This window comes from Sarcophilus harrisii, chromosome 1 (genome assembly GCF_902635505.1).
Source record: "Sarcophilus harrisii chromosome 1, mSarHar1.11, whole genome shotgun sequence".
NCBI classification, from domain to species: domain Eukaryota; kingdom Metazoa; phylum Chordata; class Mammalia; order Dasyuromorphia; family Dasyuridae; genus Sarcophilus; species Sarcophilus harrisii.
In genome coordinates this window covers 395063734-395083234 of record NC_045426.1, presented here as the reverse complement: position 1 = coordinate 395083234, position 19501 = coordinate 395063734, and the positions used below count along the sequence as shown (strand labels likewise).

The window sequence follows — 19501 nt, the reverse complement described above, 5'->3', positions numbered from 1 at the left end:
TATTTAACCTATTGGAATAACATGTATAATCTATGAGTTATAGTCTTTGGTTGGGGTGACCTCAGGCATAAAAGAACCTCGAATAATAAAACCAAGATTAACAAATCTAATTAATATTACCAGTAATTGACCCATATTTTGATCAACGGAACAAGTTACCCCAGGGATAACAGCGCAATCCTATTTGAGAGCCCATATCGAAAACAGGGTTTACGACCTCGATGTTGGATCAGGACATCCAAATGGTGCAACCGCTATTAAAGGTTGTTTGTTCAACGATTAAAGTCCTCATGATCTGAGTTCAGACCGGAGAAATCCAGGTCGGTTTCTATCTGTAAATTCATTTCTCCCAGTACGAAAGGACAAGAGAAATAGGGCTAATATCCATAATAAGCCCTAGAATTAATATATGAATTTATCTAAATATACTAAATCAACCCATATATCCCCAAGAACAGGGCTATTAAGATGGCAGACTGGAATTGCATAAAGCTTAACCTTACTCCCAGAGGTTCAAACCCTCTTCTTAATAGATGTTTACAATCAACCTTCTACTTTATATTATCCCAATTCTTCTAGCAGTCGCTTTCCTTAACACTTATTGAACGAAAAGTACTAGGTTACATACAATTCCGAAAAGGCCCTAACATCGTAGGACCTTATGGCCTCTTTCAACCATTCGCAGATGCAGTAAAACTATTTACTAAAGAACCACTCCACCCACTAACCTCATCTACCTCAATATTTATTATCGCCCCCATCCTAGCCCTCTCCATCGCTTTAACAATCTGAACTCCATTACCCATACCTAACACCCTACTAGACCTAAATCTAGGACTTATTTTTATCCTCTCTCTATCAGGCCTATCAGTCTATTCTATCCTATGGTCAGGATGAGCTTCCAACTCAAAATATGCCTTAATTGGAGCATTACGAGCAGTAGCACAGACTATCTCGTATGAAGTCTCCCTGGCTATTATTCTCCTATCTATTATATTAATCAACGGATCCTTCACATTAAAAACAATATCAATCACCCAAGAAAACTTCTGACTTATCATTACAACATGACCTCTAGCTATAATATGATATATCTCTACACTAGCAGAAACAAATCGAGCACCATTTGATTTAACTGAAGGAGAATCCGAACTAGTATCTGGTTTTAATGTAGAATACGCCGCCGGCCCCTTCGCTATATTCTTTCTAGCAGAATATGCAAATATTATTGCCATAAACGCAATTACAACTATTCTATTTCTAGGACCATCCCTCATACCTAATTTATCTCACCTAAACACAATATCATTCATAACAAAAACACTCCTTCTCACTATAACCTTTTTATGAGTGCGAGCATCATACCCTCGATTCCGCTATGATCAACTAATACATCTACTATGAAAAAATTTCCTACCAATAACTCTAGCAATATGCCTATGATTTATCTCACTACCTATTGCTCTATCCTGCATTCCACCACAAATATAGAAATATGTCTGACAAAAGAATTATCTTGATAGGATAAATAATAGAGGTGCAAGCCCCCTTATTTCTAGGACAATAGGACTTGAACCTATACCAAAGAACTCAAAATCCTTTGTGCTCCCATTACACCACATCCTAGTAAGGTCAGCTAAAATAGCTATCAGCCCCATACCCGAAAATGTTGGTTACACCCTTCCCATACTAATGTCCCCTATGTAATTACTATTTTAACACTAAGTCTTTTTATGGAACCTGCCTAACTATTTTCAATGACACTGATTCACAGCCTGAATAGGATTAGAAATCAACACATTAGCTATCATTCCAATAATAACAACCCCCAAAAATCCACGAGCCACTGAGGCTGCCACAAAATATTTCCTCACACAATCTACTGCCTCCATAGTAATAATATTTGCCATTATTTACAACGCTTGATCAACAAACCAATGAACCTTACAACAAACCAATCCCTGGGAACCTACAATTTCAAATCTATCTTTAAAAGATCAAAACAAACTGTACTTTAATTTCCCTTTCTATAAGTGCTATAAAGAAAGGTTATTAAATACTTGTGTTCTTAGATCCAGAACAGATCCACTTTAGGAATTTAATATCTCACCATAATAAAATATTGATTCAGAACAGGATGAATCTAAGGCATATATTTCAGGCAGCTAGGTAGGGCACAACTCGAATTTGTAAATAACAATGTTAACAATAGGAAAACCCTCATATATTTAGTAAACCACAAAAGAGACAATTTGGTATTTAGGATGTGCAATAATGAATTTCCTTTGTGCTGTGATGTATATTTGTAGCACATAAATAAAAAATAATCACCCACATTGATTTTTGGTTGTATAACATGCATAATCTTATTGATATTTTAAATAAAATCTATACTTGGTTGGGACATATTAAAACAAATAATGAAATGCTTTGAATAGGGTATGATGCTTATTCTTGGAACAATTTGTATAACATGAAAGCCTGCACTTTCCTCCCCTACTTTCAAAAATGTAAGGATTAAATTTGAACACTAGATGGAGATTTAATGAATTAATTTCAAGTGATTTTAAAGCTGGAAAGATCCTGCACTCCAATAAATCATCTCCAATTTTGCCAAAGTAAAATGATCTAATAATTTTAAATAAACCATACAGTGCTATAATCTATTGTCAAGGAAAACAGATTATTTTGACTTCTTAAAAATTCCTATTAAATGAAATTGAGAGTATATATGGTTTTTGATGAGTGCCTTCTCTGATAACTTGTCAAAGTTGCTTCATGTAAAGTCAGTCCAAGGAAGATATGTGATTCTTTATCATTCAAAAAGAGCTATTATTTTTTTTTTTCTTTTCTTTCTTTTTTTTTTTAAGTGGAGCATATTAAGTTGTGGTAGGGTTACTGAAAGGAACAATTGTTTAACCTTACTAATTTTTCTAGAAGCGCGAACCCCATCCTAGTACCTTATTTGGCTCACTTCTTAGGTTGGATGGTATTTTGGGTGACTTAGAAAGCACAGTTCATTTCTAGAACAATTTGCAAATCATATGAAGTAGTTGAGGCATGCAGGCATGCAACAAGAGTCCTAGATGCTATAATATCCAACAACAGGTGGGTCCAGGTCCAAGAGATAAGACATTTTTTGTCTTTTCATCTCTAGCAACTAGGCAAGGGATTGGCACAGACTAGATATTTAATAAGTGTTTGTCATGTACAAATGAATGAAAAAATGCCCAAGATATTGTAAAGCCCATCATGATATCACTTAACATTCTCCTTTGTAAAAATTTTCTAATGCTTCTTTTGTAAAACAAAAACAAAAGATGGACAATCCACAGCCCTCCGGTTATGTATCTGAGAATTGCTGATAATAACATAGAATTTCAAATCTAGAAATGACCATATAGATGATCTATTTCAACCCTTTTGATTTGACAGCTCTCTTCAGAGCATGATACGTACTCATGAAAGCAAAATAAAATATTATTATGAATTATAGTAATGGTATAGGTCAAACTAATGGTTTGAGCTCTGAACAAGCCAAAATGATATTACCACACAGAGACACATAAGGGAGCTTTAACCAACAATCACCAAAGAAAACTATTTCTATGGAAATGGCTGTGAAATCTTTATTGACATTTGTACAACTCTTACAATGTGATAGAAGAAGTAGGTCATGCAGAAAAAAGTCTCACCAATGAATGAGATAAATATTTTGCTTTTCAAAAGCAGTTTTGAAATCAAAGTGGGAAAGAAGCAAGGAATATCATTCACACAAAGCAAATTTCCTAGGTATATGAATAAGTAGACAATGATGTTAATTTCCTCTTTTATTCAATATAACACATGAATGAGGTAAATATCTCTATGAGCATTTTTATCTGGTTAACTTCACTAGAATCATGAATGAACATAATTCTGCCTATACTAATTAATATAAAGGCATAATATTTATTTACATAATGGACTGGACTAAAACTTGTAAGTTTTAGTTGTAAGAATAGGGATTTTTCACTTAAGTGAAATGATTACTATTTTAGAATACTTTAATAAGCAATAATTTTCAATATCACATATTTAGAAATATCAGTATATCCTATTCTCTTCATTTTCCCATCAACTATCTATTAGATCAGTCACAGCTTATTATTAATTATTGAAACTTCCTTTGAATAATTTCAGAGGAAAATCATAAATGAATATAAAAATTGACATAATTTTAAATTTCCTAGGTTGATCCTTACATGATTAAAAAACTTTCTTTAAAAATTTTTATTGACTGATATTTACTTTTTTCTTGACTATATCTTCTGAACAGATAATTTATTCCTAGCAAATGACATTTTGATCAGTTAAAAGAAGAGGCCTGGCCTCCTTTCTTCCCTCTCTCCCTTCCTCCCTTCCTCCCTTCCTCCCTTCCTCCCTTCCTCCCTTCCTCCCTCCCTCCCTTCCTCCCTCCCTTCCTTCCTCTTTTCCTTCCTTCCTTTCTCTCTTCCTCCCTCCCTTTCTTCCTTCCTTCCTTCCTTCCTTCCTTCCTTCCTTCCTTCCTTCCTTCCTTCCTTCCTTCCTTCCTTCCTTCCTTCTTTCTTTCTTCCCCTTCTTCCTTCCTCCTACCCTCCCGTCTTCCCCTTCCCTGTCTTTCTTTTTTCATTATATTGTTTTTTCAGATATGTTAAAACCAATGAGTACCTACCAGAAGCTGTCCAGCAAAACAGATGAAAAGGATGAAGGAAAGCACAAGAAATGCAGCTCCAAAGGAAATTCCAAGAACAGATGTTCTAACAACAACAACAACAAAAAGTCAGGTTAATATAGAGATAATATGGTCCCAAAGATTACTTATAAAACCTACACCAAATATTTTTTCTATTAATAGCTAATCTAAATGCCCTTTAAGATTATACATTAAGTGAATAGTTTATCTGCTTTTAGTCCAGCCCTTAAATCTATCCTGTGTGTGTGTATGTGTGTGTATGTGTGTGTGTGTGTGTGTGTATGAAAACAAATTGAGAGGAGACATTTTCAAATCAAGTGACTCTATACAAACAATTTGTTTCTTAATGATGAAAGTTGATATGACTCAAATATTTTCTTGTAAATGGTAGTACAATCATGGAGATGTTCTCTATGTATGAATATGTGACTTAAAATCATTATTTAATAACTGGTACTACCTCTTCTCCCATTCATCTCTCCTTACTCTTTTATAAAGGAGCCCTTGTTGTTATGACTAGGGAAGATGATGTTGCTACCACTGTTTCTTAAAGAAACACTGCTTTGAAGACTTTGTTTTAAGATCCTCCTACTTCCCTGGAGTCAGCTTATCCTTCTTCTATCAGATATAATGGGCCAGCTCTGGCCTTCCACTGGAGTATCTTTGATCCAAGAAACTCTAAAAAACTGAACTACTTCCATTGGACAGCATAAACATTTCCACAAAACCAAGTAAAAAGAAGTAATTTATAGGACCCTGGACTCTAAAAATTGAAGATAAGTTCTATATTTGTAAAGCATTTTATGATGTCTGTCACATGATAGGTGCTATATAAATGTTTATTCCTTCTCCTTCCCTTCCCAATAAAGATATAGAACAGTGTTCGGAGCTGGGCTCAAATCGTTTATTATGTTCTTAAATGTAGCTTCTTTACTGAAATTTTATTGAAAAATCTTTATATGGTATAGGGATAGGTATAAGCATAGGTATAAAACTCTACTTAAGGAATATCAGTTCAGGAAAATTTCACCAAGCTGAAAGGGCTTTGAGTATGGATAGTAATTTGGCATCAAATGAATACTGGATCAGTCAAAGCAGCTGCAGAAGGATCAACTGCCCTTTACTGAAGTATGGAAGACATTTTGATTTGCATCCACAAAGAGAGTATTATAAAGATGAAGTTAAGATTTTTCAAAATATTGACATAAAAATTACAGGAATTGTTACTTTATTCTAACTTTCCCATGTCTTACCTCTCCACAGACTCTATTTCTTAATGAAGATAACAGAAGAATACATTCTTATTGCTTCTAGGATAAGATACAAGCTCCTCTGGCATTTATAGCTATTCATTATATGACTCTAACCAGCCTTTACAGGTTTTCTTCATAACATCTCTCCCAAACTGGCTTCTTTACTGTTTACTGTATACAACATTCCATTTGAACAAATTGTCTCTTATGACTAAAGTGTGTTCCTCCCTCAGAATCCTTAACTACCTTCAAAGTTCAATTCAAGGGTTATGTCCTACATAAAACTTTTATTGGAAAGAAGCCTACCAGTACTTAGTGCCCCCCCATTATTTCCTACTTTTTTTGTATATTTACTTATCCTTTTCTTTCCAAAGAGATTATAGCCATCTTGAAGACATGAGTTCTAGAATTTTTTGTAGTTATATACCAAGGATTTTCCATTATGCCCTGTATATTTTAAGCAATAAAAACTTATTTGATGAATGATCATTCAAGAAAGATCAAATACAGACATGTTAGTTAACATTCCAGAAAATATCTGAATCCATCACCAATATATTTTTGATAAGAAAGATGTAGTTAAATAATCTGATAGAGGGTTTCTGACACTTCTGCTGGAAAGTTTTAATGCTTACATTCTTGTTTACAAAGTTGTTCATTTCAGTTGTGAGGCTGATAAGGGATATTCTGTATCTGCCTCATCAAGTAGAAATGGCTTAAACACATTGCTTCATCGAGGCAGCTAGGTGGCATAGTAGATTGTGTTGAATAAGGTCAAGAAGTTTGGGGTTTGAATCCTCCTTCAGATGTTTATTAGTAGTGTGACATTGGAAAAGTCATTTAACCTCCCTTAGTTTTCTCATCTGTAATTTCAATGTTATTGTGAGAATAAAATATGAGACATAAAGCTTTTGATAAACTTTAATTTGCCATACTATATATATGCTGGATGATAGTATGCCAAATAATACTTGTTGTTTGTCCTTCCAGATACTCACTAATGTAGAAAAGAATCTTTTAAAGAGTATTTTTAAACAGATATTTATAAGTTTTGACCCAGGATCCCTTTTCTAGGCATAGATAATAAGAGCGCTAAAACCAGAAAAAAGTTCCAATGTATACCAAAATAATCATGGAAATACTTCTTGTGACAGCAAAGAATGACCAAATTTTATTCAAAAAAAAAGTTGAGAAAATACACCTTTATCACAGAACTAGAGTAGCCATAAGTGTTATATATTACATATACTGTCAGACATGGTCAATGTGTAGCTTAGTTTTGTTGAAATGTTTTCCCCTTCCCCTTTATTTTAAGATATTTTTTTTTCTTACCACTGGGTAGGGAAGGGGCGACCATATATCAGGAAAAGAAACTAAATGTGACATGAAACAAACAAAATCATCGACAAGAAAAAAATATAAAAATGACAAAATACATTACTAAGGACATAATATTCATTCAGGTCAAACACTCGCTAGATTTATCAAATGAATCTGATCATATTAGAATATGCAGAGCATATTGCATTCTTGTTCAAATGAAAGGAACTGTCATCCTGTTTAAAAAAAAAAAAAACAACAACAACACCACAAACACTTTGTGACATAGTGATAGTAGATCTAAAGCCATTCATCAGAACCATTAATCTTGTCTATTTTAAAGATGACAGGTTGGGGTTCATTAGGTATACCAAGATGTCCATGTAAATTAATCAATTTTGATGACATGCTAGATGTGAAGCTGTTTTAAAAATTCATATTAGATTGATAAAATTTACAGAAAAGCAGTTTTCTTTGTCATGTTAGAAGCAAAACATATTCTTTAATTAGTCATTTTTGATGCTATAGTTTTAAAATTCAGCTGGATTGATCCTATGGATGAATAAGGGCTGTTTAAAGACTAGTACATACTTCCCCCATCTGTCTCTTTCTGCTTATTTTCAGTCTGATAACTACTAACAGATGACCCTAAGAAAAATAAAGTAGACAATTTGCTGACAGGAAATAAACAGAGAACAAAGTCCATGAATGGGCTAAAAATAGCAATATTAATAAGACACTCATTTCTTAGGGGAAGATAGTTGAGTATCCCTTTTTCTTCCTTTGGACGCCAACTCATTTGAGAAGCAATTTCTCCCCTCATTTCCTTCCCTGGTTTTTTAATACTTAAGATACAAGTTTACAGACTTGAAAGTTCTTTGAGTGTCATATCTGTGCTAATTTTGATGACGTTTAGCTTAATTCAGGATTAGAATCACTTTTAGAGGGAGAGGTAGTTTCTTTTTATCTCCATTGAATTAAGAAGGTCTGGAAAAACAATGAGAATCAACTTTTATTGCCACCCAGGGCATATTTTTTCTAGTTATGAGAAGAGAATGTTCTGTAATTAGCTGCCCAATCAGAATCCCTGTGGAGGGTAAAAGGAGTGTATTAAAGTTTGATTAAATTTTCAATTACAACTACAGGGTATTTATACTGCAAGAAACCTCCAGAGACACATATTGAGTCTGATAAGATACCTTGGAAGGTTCTTTTCCAAATATTATTGTGTCCAATTCTTAATTTCTACTGAGGTTGCAAGCTGTACTTTTAAATTCATTCTTATCAGAGTAGCTAATGAAAAAATAGCCCTATCTTTATAGAAGTTTAACAGAAAAACTATTCATATTACATTCATTTTACAAAATGAATGATGCCCTATAATTAGATGCAAAGCAGATGCAAAGATTTTTTGAGTACAAAAATTATGAATGGAAACAGGCTGTAATGGACAATTTTAATTTTGTACATACTAGCTACCTAATATCCATGTGTAACTTCAAAAATTTATAAAGTATTTCTTTTCCTTTCTTCTTTAGCTTTTGTATTTGCCACAATGTTTTGCTTGTTTCCTAAAGGAAAGCAAAAGCAAGGACAGATGAGGTAGAAGAGGTACTAGTTTGCTGTAGTAAAAAGATACTATTTTTAAAATATCACAAAATAGAATTTTCTGAATATTCTGTAGTCCTGAATTTATCTGAGGTTGGTGTTTCTATGTTTAAGTGAATAGGTCATGTGGTTTTTGATAACAGCCACTTTCAACTGAAATGTCTTTCCCTCCATATAATTCCACTTGTTCTTTCCGAATAAATGTTATTCATTGTGTTAAAAAAAATAAGTTTATTCTTATCTCTCACTACTATTCAAACTTGGTTCCACCAAATATAAATAAGTGCCAAATACTAAAGGACAGTTTTATCTATTACTCAACTCTATAAGAAAAGAATTGTGGCCTTCTAGAAGTGAAAAATTAGGATTCTTCCACCTTTTTAGCATGGGGTATTATAGTCATGGTGGTAAGGTATTTGAAGTGATAACACAAAATACCACAGAATCCCAGAGCTGGAAGAGTCCTCAGAAGCCATTTAGTCCAACCAGAACCAGAACCTGGGTTCTCTCCCATTAAAAGGTAAGTACCATGAAGGGAGAGGTTTTACTTTTTGCATTTTTATTACTAGCACTTAGTCAAGTTTAGAGGCATAACAAATGCTTTTTCATCCATCTATTAGTTTCAGAGATGGTTCAGAAAAAAGGGGAAAAGATCCCACGGAAAAGAAGAATGAAACAAAGAACTTCCAAGACAGCTTAACATTTGCCTGAAATCAAATGAACCAGAATCTCAGAAGTACATATTACATATTTACCATTGACTGTATCAATACATTTAATTTGACTTGCAATTTGCTTTGCTTTTCAAAACAAAGATCTATATAGGTAAAGAGATGCAAGAAAGAAGTGCAAGATTGACTACATTGAACAAAGAACTCTTACTAACAAAATAACCATAGTTAATGCCAGATGCTGAAATTGTTTATAAAGCAAAATATTCTGGGAATGTGTGACTCTTCTTTCTTCCAGGGTACATCCAAAATTAATATAGAATATCCTGATAATTCTAGATATTTCCCCTTGTTGATGAATCAGAACGAAAGTGACCAGGATAAGTTTTGTTCCTTTAATATAGTAGAAGTCTATTCTAAAAAAAATAGATTTTTCTAAATCTAAAGATTTAGATTTTTCTGTTTCTATATTTACTTAACTATGCTTCTAGGTGAATTAGAGGATATAGCATTAGACATAGAGTTAAGAAGGCCCAACTTCAGATCCATCCTCAAGAATTTACTCTCTATGTGACATTAGACAAGTCACTTAAAATGAAAAAAATGAAGTGGTTAGGCTCAATAGACAATAAGCTAATTAGGATTTTTTTTATTGGAGTTGACCTTCCACCAAGAGGTCATCAAAAGAGATGACTGAACTCTTAAAAATATGCTCAAAAACTAAAGAAATGGATTTCATTCTATGCCTTCTTTACTACAGTGGCTTTAATATCAAGATTTTTTTTAATGAATCTTCAACGGTCATGTTAAAGTAGTCATTTGACTGCATTATTATAAAATGTTTCTGTTGTTAAATACAATCTGGGTCCCACAATTGTCCATAAAAATTCGGTGTAAAAGAGAAACAATCTTTAATTAAAAAAAAAGAAAAAATCCCATATACTTACTTTGGTAATACTAATATCTGCACAATAAAAATGCCAAAGAAGATGAGGCAAGCACAAGTCACATAATACTTGAATGCAGGTAATGTGGTTGCTCTGTACTAGAAGATAAAACAAATAGAAATCTAATTAGTTTCTTAAGAGAGAAATATAAAAATCCATCAGCCTAATTTGTACTTAGAACACACTTCACTGATTTGAATAACAAATGACAAAATAAAATAACTACAGTATTCACCACAGTATCAATTAACGCCAGTTATCTGGTCTAACTCTGTCATGCTCATTTTTTCCCTTTATACAACATAACAGAGACCTGTCAGAGAGCCTTAATACTGCTTTCTATAGCTATTCAAAGTCCTTTCTTTATGTCTTTGCATATCTCTTTGGGGGAAAAAGAGTAAAGAACTTCCTGAGAAAATGAAAAGATCTTAGGAGACAATAAGTTAACTGAAAAGATTCAAATCATCTGCAAAATGTCAAATTACTTTGTAAATTTATTACACAAAACCTGGCTATATAGACTTTTTGAATTTGGTATACTGTCTAGGAAATGAATACATCCTTAGAGGATATGTGATGTCATGGATTGGACTCAAGTACTTTCCTTAACATATAGTTGATATATCATCCTGAAAAGTCATTCAATCTCTTGGGAAATAAGTCCATATTATAAAATTATAAGTCTTTACATAGGAACTTTTTGTACTGGAAGTTTTTTACACTAGTGAAATCACTCATTCAGAAAAAAAAATCATAAAAATGTTCTCCGATTATCTTTTAATGTCACTTTGTAGATTGGATTCAATTAGGCAAATAGTTCCTTCTAAGAATAAGAATCACTGTTTTCTGTACTGAGATAGTTGATATAGTTTAAGAAACAGAGATTTACTAGATACTTTGATTTGATGAATCTTCTTATTCATAAAAATGTGAAATGATGTACTTAATTTGTTCACATCTATGTTATTGCCCTTAGAATTCTAGCTACCCCAGTCCCCTCAGCAGGGCATTCATACTGCTTTTAACATTATCTGGAAGGGCATGCTTTTTAGTGCTGTTTATGCTGTGCATAAGGGTATGAAAGTTAAAAATTGATATATATATATATATGTGTGTTCTCTAGAATAAAAAGGATAAGAAATATCTTTGTGATATTCTTTCAATATTCACTAGGATTAACTAGACTCATGGATACCTTACTATCTTGCATTTCAAAAGATAATTTGAAAGATTTACATATTCCTTTTTTAATGTTCTACATAAGTAGCTTATAAAATGTATATGGATATATGAGTAATTGATTTGGGGAAAGCTAGTAAAGCCTTGTCTCAATCTTTTCTGTGTTTTTATAATAAGTTTTGATGAGGCACAAATGAGGTAATATATGCAAAGTACTATTAAAGCTTCTTCAAAAATCTTTAATAAGGGGCAGCTATGTGGTGCAGTGGATAGAGCATCCGGCCCTGAAATTAGGAGGACCTGAGTTCAAACCTGGCCTCAGACATGTAATAAATATTACCTAGCTGTGTGATCCTAGGCAAGTCACTTAACCCCAATTGCCTCAGCCAGAAAAAAAAGCCTCTATATAAATGATTACTGTTAATTTTGAACATCATCATTATTAACTCTTAGAGCACTTGGAAATAGAATAAGAAACATTAAATGCTGAATCCTTCCCTGAGGATTTCCAAAGTTTCAGAATCTTAATGTGGTGGTACATATAGAGGTATATATTAGGCAAGTATTATTAACACACTTTAATGAAATATGTCATTGAAAGTCCAAAAGAATTTGTGGGCAAATAAATTATCTATATTAGCATAATTATTTAAATATGATTAATCCACATACAAGAATTTACACTTTAATCTGTTTAAATTCTCAAGTTTTTACGGAGATATCCATAGGAATTAGCAGTAAAATGCTTGTTAATATAATTTTTAAAATGCTACTGTGTACCAAAGTGGAAAAGAACTGTATTATTAGTATTATCTTTAAGGAAAAAAAACCCCAAACCTGATTGATTTACATTGCAACTATTTGAAGGCTAACACTATTCAATTAAATTGTAAGTGAGAACAAAATACATAACAATATTGTAAATTATCAAAAGTTAAAACACAGTAATTAGAAGTGTACAAAATGATTTTCCTGGCCACAAAGACACAGGGCTATTTTTTTTGTGAAAATATTTTGACAGAGAAGTTGATATTCCATACCAAATATGGGCTAATGTCTATGATGTAACAAAAGATAATTATTTCAGGTGAATTTTCAATTTAATGCATGTTTTGCTACATTAGAGTTTTGTATCTTTTTTTTTTTTTGTACTTTTATAGAAGTCTTGTTACTCAAGGCTATAATAAAATGGTTTAAGGCTGGAAATAATGATTTGCTATTACCTCCTTTTTTTAGGTCAGCAAGAAACAAAATATAACAGGAGACAAAATGAAATAAAGTTTAACTAGGAAAGATTTCTCTTCTCCATGCTCTAGTTCAATGCTCAGCTGGCTGTTACATATATATATATTCATAAGCGGTGCTGTTAAATTTTGGCATATAAAAAGATAAAGAAAATTTCACCTGTTTATTTGTGAATAAACATTAAAATTTGGAGGTCACAACTAGAAGTCAATAACACTCACCAAAGTTTTAAAATATCCAATTTCTAAATCCCATTAAGAAAGGTGTTAGATATAAATGACATTTTTTTCCCCCAAACAGTGAACACGTGTTAAGTTCAATGATATTTTCCTTTTAAAGCACACTACAGATGTATCACCAAGAAGTTGATTATGTTTTAATTTTTTCCTAAGAAAATAAAAAAAATCACATATATTTGCCCTTAGTCCTTTAGCTTAATGCAAGTATATGAAACATCTGCTGCCAACATCATTTTTGTAAGATGTGTAATGAGTATAGAATGGATTGTGGCATGCAAAGCAAAAGAAATCAGGTTTCCTATGGTAACAAAAATACATTCATGGAGGAATGAAAGGAAAAGCCAAGAATGATTCTGACATATTTAGCTATAGTTTTAAGGCCACATCAAATAACTTGAAAAGAACTCTCAGAAAAACTTTTAAAAATGACTTTAGCATTTCAGAAAAAAAACATTTGAGTTTAAAGTGAAAATAGCTTACTTCTTTTTCTAATGTTTTGTTATAGAAAAGCAGAGAAATTCTTTGAATGTCTTCAGATTTGAGCCATTGCCTGAAAATTAAAAAAAAGGACAGAATGTAACAAACCAAAATTGCCATTAAAGCATCTGTAAAAATTATTTCTTCTTTTAAAAGAGTCAAATAATTTCATATTCCATTCCTCAATCTTAAAAAAAATGATAAAATGTGAGTAAGATTGAAATAGAGAAAAAGACTGAATGAAATAATTGCTTTGGATATAAAATCCTGAGACTCTAATGAGGTTCTGCTAATACTATATTCTTATTTACCTACTTACCAGCACATGCCCTAAATAAATAAATAAATGTATACATACATATATGTGTATATATATATACGCACAAATGGCCAAAATTTGATAGAGGAGATGGGGTGTTCATTAAAAATATTTGAATCCCCTATTCTCTTTTTATTACTGATGCTATATTGAAATTACACAAAATTTCTCTCTCATGAAGGATATCTCTGGATCCTTGAAAAAATACTCTATTCATTCTCTTTAGCACATAATGATTCTCCAATGCATTCATTACAGAACAACAAAAGTATGATATCTCCTAGTTAACATACATAGCTTTTAGGTTCTGTTTCTACCTCTGCAACACACTTACTCATTTTCTTTCCTCAAATACCACTTCAGTCTAGTGCATTATTACCTCTCCACTAGATTATTGCAACAATCTTCTAATTAAACTCTCTACCTTAAGTTTCTCACTGCTCCAGACCATCCAACACACTAATGCTGAAGTGTTTTTCCTAAGACCAGACATGACCATGGCACTCCCCCATTAAATCAATTTCATTTGTTTTCTATTTCTAGGCAACATATAAACTCCTCAGATTAGCTTTTAACATACTTCATAATTTGGCCTCAAACTATGCTTCAAGACTTACTAAACATTTACATCATTTACATCCTCTCTTGTATTTTGAGACTGAATAGCCTTTTTTAATTCATCAAATCATCATTACATCTTCAATTTCTTTGACTTTTTGGTCCATTCCACAATTCTTCAATATCCTCCCTACTTACTTTCATTTCATTTAGTCCTTCTCTTCATTTGCTAAGCTCTGGAGACATAAAGTAAATAAAAAAACAGAAAGAAAAACAAAATTGCTCAATATATAGACTACTATGGTCAGACATGATATAGCTGGAAGACCCTGGAGCTAATCAGCAGAGGGAAAATTTAGGATTAAGGGGAAATGAGAATAATTTCTTACAGAAGATGGAACTTTAGGTGAAACTTGAAGGAATCCAAGGAAGCTAAGAGATGGAGATGGGATAGACAGTTTTAAATATGGGAGATGGTCAATGAAGAAACTTTGAAGTAGAAAATGGACAACATTGAGGAGGCCAGAATAAGGAGTTCACAGAATGCATTGAGGGGAATGCATTGTAAGAAGGCTGCCCAGGAAGAAAGGGGCCAAGATATAAAGGGCTTTAAAAACAAAATGGAGTATTTCATATCTGATCTTAAACGAAATAGGGAGCCACTAGGATAGTATAGGATAAGAACAAAGGGTTATATGATCAGACATAGAGTTTGGAAGATCTGATTGACAGATATATGAAGAATAGACCATTATTATTCTTATCAGTGTTCTATTCTTGTGTCAAGAATGTCTAATTTGTTATCCAAAGTCTAGTCTATTATCTGTAACCACAAATGCAAGGGCATTCAAACAATAAATATTTCTTAGTTACAGGAAGGATGGATGGGATTGTTGCCAGACACTCATTCCCAATTTCCAATCAACCCTATTGTCCCCTATCTTCGCTCTGTAACCAATCATATTGATTTTTATGATGGTAACCTCTTATAACCAACCATAATTTGTTGGCTTACCTATGAAGTCTTATTCTTTGTTCTGTATTCCCCAAAACTATAAAAGAGAGTTGTTTCTCTCATTTGGGGTCTTAGTTTTGCCTAGGAAACTGAAATCCTACTTATTGGTAAATATGTGTTTTACTAATAAATTGATCATATTTGGAACTTTGTAGCTCAGTTCACCTTAATTTTAACTGTTACAAGGGCTGCACTAGGGTGGTAAGTAACATTGGAGAAGAGACATGGGCATATGCCCACTAAAGTATGAAGTATGAAGTAAGCTACAAAAGGAAAGATCATAAATTGAGGTAACAACTTAGATATGGAGGGTATGTATGAAAGAAATGAGAACTTGAGAATGATATTTTGTGAGTCTGAGTGACTTAGAAAGATGTTGGTACACGGACAGTTATAGGAAAGTTAGAGAAGATAGCTTTGGGGTTAAGTTTTGGTCAGGGTCAGCTTAAGATGTCTACAAAAAATTCAGCTCAAAGTTCCCAGTAGCATTTGGTGACATGAAACTAAAAGTCAGGAGGCAAGTTAAGACTGAACAAATACACCTAAGAATCATATTCATAGATACAATAGGTGAATCCATGGAGCTGATGAAATCATCATTGAAAAATATAGAACAGTGATGTTAAACTCAAATAGAATGGGAGACACTAAATTGTACATAAGAATCCATGTAGTCTATATATTGACATAGAAAACTACATACTAATATTATTTTTGTTTCATTCTACTTTAATTTATTTTGTTAAATTTTCCTAAAGATATATCTATATCTAGATTTTCTTTCCCTCTTCTTCCTTCTTTCTCTCTCATATGTATATACACATATGCATATATATGTATTTTATAAAACTTTTTAAACAAATTTTAATTGCTATTTCTTATTTCTTGTATCTTCCCCCACTTATCTCTCCCTTACTCCTATTCCTCCAAGAGACTCATCCCATTTGACAAATAGTATTTTTTACAGAGGGAAAAAAAAAGACACCACACTGATTAATATGACTGCTTCTCTATATTCCTCTCAATACTATTCCATTACATTCATGTATCACAATTTATTTAGCCATTTCCCAGTTAATAACTATCTATTTTGTTTTCATTTTCTAACTATCACAACAAAATAATGCTATAAATATTTTGAAGTATATAGGGACCTTTTTTTTTCTTATTGATAGGTTCTTTGGCTGTATGTTTGTATAGCCTATAAAGGGCTGAAATTATGAAAAAGTGTACTTGAATCAGACAACCAAGCACTTATGCAATATAAGACAATGACTCGATTAGCATATGTTTGGAAAAATAGTCCTTACTGTTTGGTGCTGGATCAATGTTTGGGGTTAAGATAATCTCAGGCAAGGATTAGAGGGTAGGGTGACAGAGGCCAGAGACTCACTTGACTGCAGGAAGAGGAGGAGAAAAGTGGAGATTCTGGACTCCAGAATCGAGAAGAGATCTTTGGCAAAACTCCTGACAGTTTACCTGCTTCTCCCCCTAAAGACCAAGAACTTTTACTTATCCTGACTGGCTAATTCTGAGGCCTCCAGAGCTAACCTGGACTTAACACAAGTCCAATAATGAAGTCTCTAGTTCAAAGGGTATAGGCATTTTAGTTATTTTATTTGCATAATTCCAAATTTGCTTTCCAAAATGGCTGTAGTAATTTTTAGCTCCACCAATAATGTATTAGTATGCCTATCTTTCCACAATCTCTCTAACAATGACTGGTGCCATTTAAAATTATTTTTTGCTAATTTTCAAGATGTGAAGTAATATCTCAAAATTGTTTTGATTTGTACTTCTCTTATTATTATCAATTTGAAGTATTTTTTCATGTGGTTGTGAATACTTTGCATTTTTGGAGAGCTTTTTATATCTTTTTTGATATTTATCTATTAAGGAATAGCTATTAATTATATATATATGTATATATCTATATCTATGTATAAATACAAATATATAATTTGTATATATATATAATACAAAATTATCATAAAAGAAATTTGATACAAAAATATTTTTCCCATTTGACCTCTTTTTTTCTGATCTTATATATGTGATTAATATTCTGTGCAGAAGTGTTTGTTTTAAGAAATCAAAGTTTTCTATTTTATCTTTTGCAATCACTTTTATCATTTAATTTAGAATACATCTCAAATAAAAAGGGAAAGAGGACCTATTTGTACAAAATTTTTTATAAAAGCTATTTTCGTGGTACCTAACAATTGGAAAGTCAAGGAATATCTATCAATTTGTCAGTGGTTAAACAAGTTGTAGGATATGATTTTAATGGGATACTATTGTATAATAAGAAATGAAAAGCAATCTGAGTTCAGAAAAACATGGAAAGACTTACACAAATTGATGTGAAGTAAAATGAGCAGAACCAGAGAACATTGTACACTGTAACAACAATATTATATAGTGATCAACTGTGAATGACTTAGTTACTCTTGGCAATACAATGATCCAAGACAATTCCAAAGGACTCATAATGAAAAATGCTTTCTATATACAGAGAAAGAACTGGTGGAATCTGCAGATCGAAGTATACTATTTTTTTTTCACTTTATTTTTTTCTTCATTTTTTCCTTTCAGTTTGTGTCTTCTTTCACAACATGACCAATATGGAAATATGTCTTGGATAATTGTACATGTATCAACTGTATCAAGTTGTTTACCATCCCAGAAGGGGTGAAAGGAGAAGAGGAAAGAAAAATTTTGGAACTCAAAAAAATGTAAAAAAAATATTTTTAGATGTAATTGGGGAAAAGAAGATATTATAAAATTACATCTCTTATTCACTCCCTTTTCTTTCTATTTATTCTAGACCTGCTTCTCAGATTTATGACTCTAAAGATTCCAAGGTATCCATTCTGATTTCTCCCCTTTACCCACTTTCTATTACTTCTTAATAGGGCTTAGTAAGCTTTGAATTCCCCTTTTCTACTGTGCTTCTGTGTTGGAATAATTCCAAATATTTTAGATGTCGGAGAGGACATCCTCCCGTACTTATTTTTGCCCTCTTTTATTAATCCTTTCTGCTCCCTATATCTGCCTGGAAATGTTCCTCAGTACATGTTCTTCTACTTCTCTAAGTGTCAGTTGCCCCAAAGAGTTCCAATTTTCCCCCTCCCAGAACAAGTAGATTTTTCAAGTACCAAATAGCTTGGGTCACACCCAGTATAAAATCCTCATCTTCCTTCACACATAAAAGCATTTATCAGTAGAATCCCTTCCCACTTCCAAAGTAAGGCCTTCTCCATTCCCCCTTTGTGTCAATATTTTCTTCTCCTTATTTCTCTGTAGGCTTTTTTCTTTCTGAGACCATGGTGATCACTTTCCCCTCATTGCCAGTCCTTGATTTGACCCTGGCATATCATCCCTATATTTCCCCACTCTTCTTCTCCCCTATCATGTAGCCTTCTATATTTTAATAAAGTCCTGCAGAAAAAAAAAAAACCTACAAGCAGAGTGTCATCAGGTTCTGTTCATAATACCTCCTGTTCAAATCTTCATTGTTAATTGCTACCAGATTTCTGCCTTCATCCCATCTTCTTGGGTACATTTAGAAAGAAGTTTCTTATTGATTTGTCTATTGAAACTTTATTCTTATTGCTGTATTTGCTGGTTTTATTTATTCACTACTCCTTTATTTCCATTATCTGGGGTGTTGAGAAGCAAATAATCTCTAGTTTTGTTTTTCTTTCTAAAAATGTTTTAAACTCTTTATTTTTAATTGAGTCATCCATCTTTTTTTCTGTATGGTAAGGCTCAGATTTATAGAATAGGTTATTGTAAGTTCCATCCTGAGCTCCATTTCTCTTTGTAATAAATTATTCCATTTCTTTCTTTTGCCAGTGGATGCAGTGTGGTTTTATATTATTTGATGATTATTCTCGATGGTTTATAGAACTTATTGTTTTTTAATTGAATTGTTAGATTTAACCACTGTGTGG

The 19501-nt window shown here is 32.5% G+C and overlaps 1 protein-coding gene across 1 annotated transcript in view; it reads right to left on the bottom strand.

The window, feature by feature from the left end:
• ADCY2 (adenylate cyclase 2) overlaps positions 1-19501 on the bottom strand; it is a 605008-nt gene that overhangs the window by 117158 nt on the left and 468349 nt on the right. Inside the window, exons 13-15 of the mRNA XM_031946113.1 lie at positions 13657-13726; positions 10514-10611; positions 4694-4778 (exon numbers count right to left, since the gene is read on the bottom strand). Of these exons, the coding sequence (XP_031801973.1) occupies positions 4694-4778; positions 10514-10611; positions 13657-13726 (253 nt within the window). The remainder of the gene's footprint in view (positions 1-4693; positions 4779-10513; positions 10612-13656; positions 13727-19501) is intronic.